At 44.6% G+C, this 345-nt stretch overlaps 1 protein-coding gene across 1 annotated transcript in view; it reads left to right on the top strand.

Moving 5' to 3' along the window:
• The window catches only part of LOC105504397 (maestro heat-like repeat-containing protein family member 7), a 66,281-nt gene that overhangs the window by 30,734 nt on the left and 35,202 nt on the right, over positions 1–345 (top strand). The window contains exon 11 of the mRNA XM_011931834.1: positions 35–189. Coding sequence (XP_011787224.1) covers positions 35–189 — 155 coding nt within the window. The remainder of the gene's footprint in view (positions 1–34; positions 190–345) is intronic.

The following is a 345-nucleotide window of genomic DNA, read 5'->3' on the forward strand; positions in this document are numbered from 1 at the left end:
TATCTGGAAACAACCTCCTTTTCCCTCATTTCAGGTGCCGGAAATCATCCAGTACATTTACTACCACATGAACAGCATTACAGAAACCACAGCCCAAAAGACCATTAAGAAGATCCTGTATTTGCTGTCCCAGTACTACACTGATGAAGTTATCCTGACACTATTGAAAATAGAAGATCAGTCACAAAAGTAGGTGACTTTCGATCCCATAAGTACATGCCCCCCAGTAGTCTATTTGCTTCTTCTTAAAACATATTCAGGACGGGCACAGTGGCTCACTTCTGTAATCCCAGCACTTTGGGAGGCCCAGGTGGGCAGATCACCTGGGAGTCAGGAGTTCAAGAC

This window comes from Colobus angolensis, unplaced genomic scaffold (assembly GCF_000951035.1).
Source record: "Colobus angolensis palliatus isolate OR3802 unplaced genomic scaffold, Cang.pa_1.0 Scaffold91, whole genome shotgun sequence".
NCBI classification, from domain to species: domain Eukaryota; kingdom Metazoa; phylum Chordata; class Mammalia; order Primates; family Cercopithecidae; genus Colobus; species Colobus angolensis.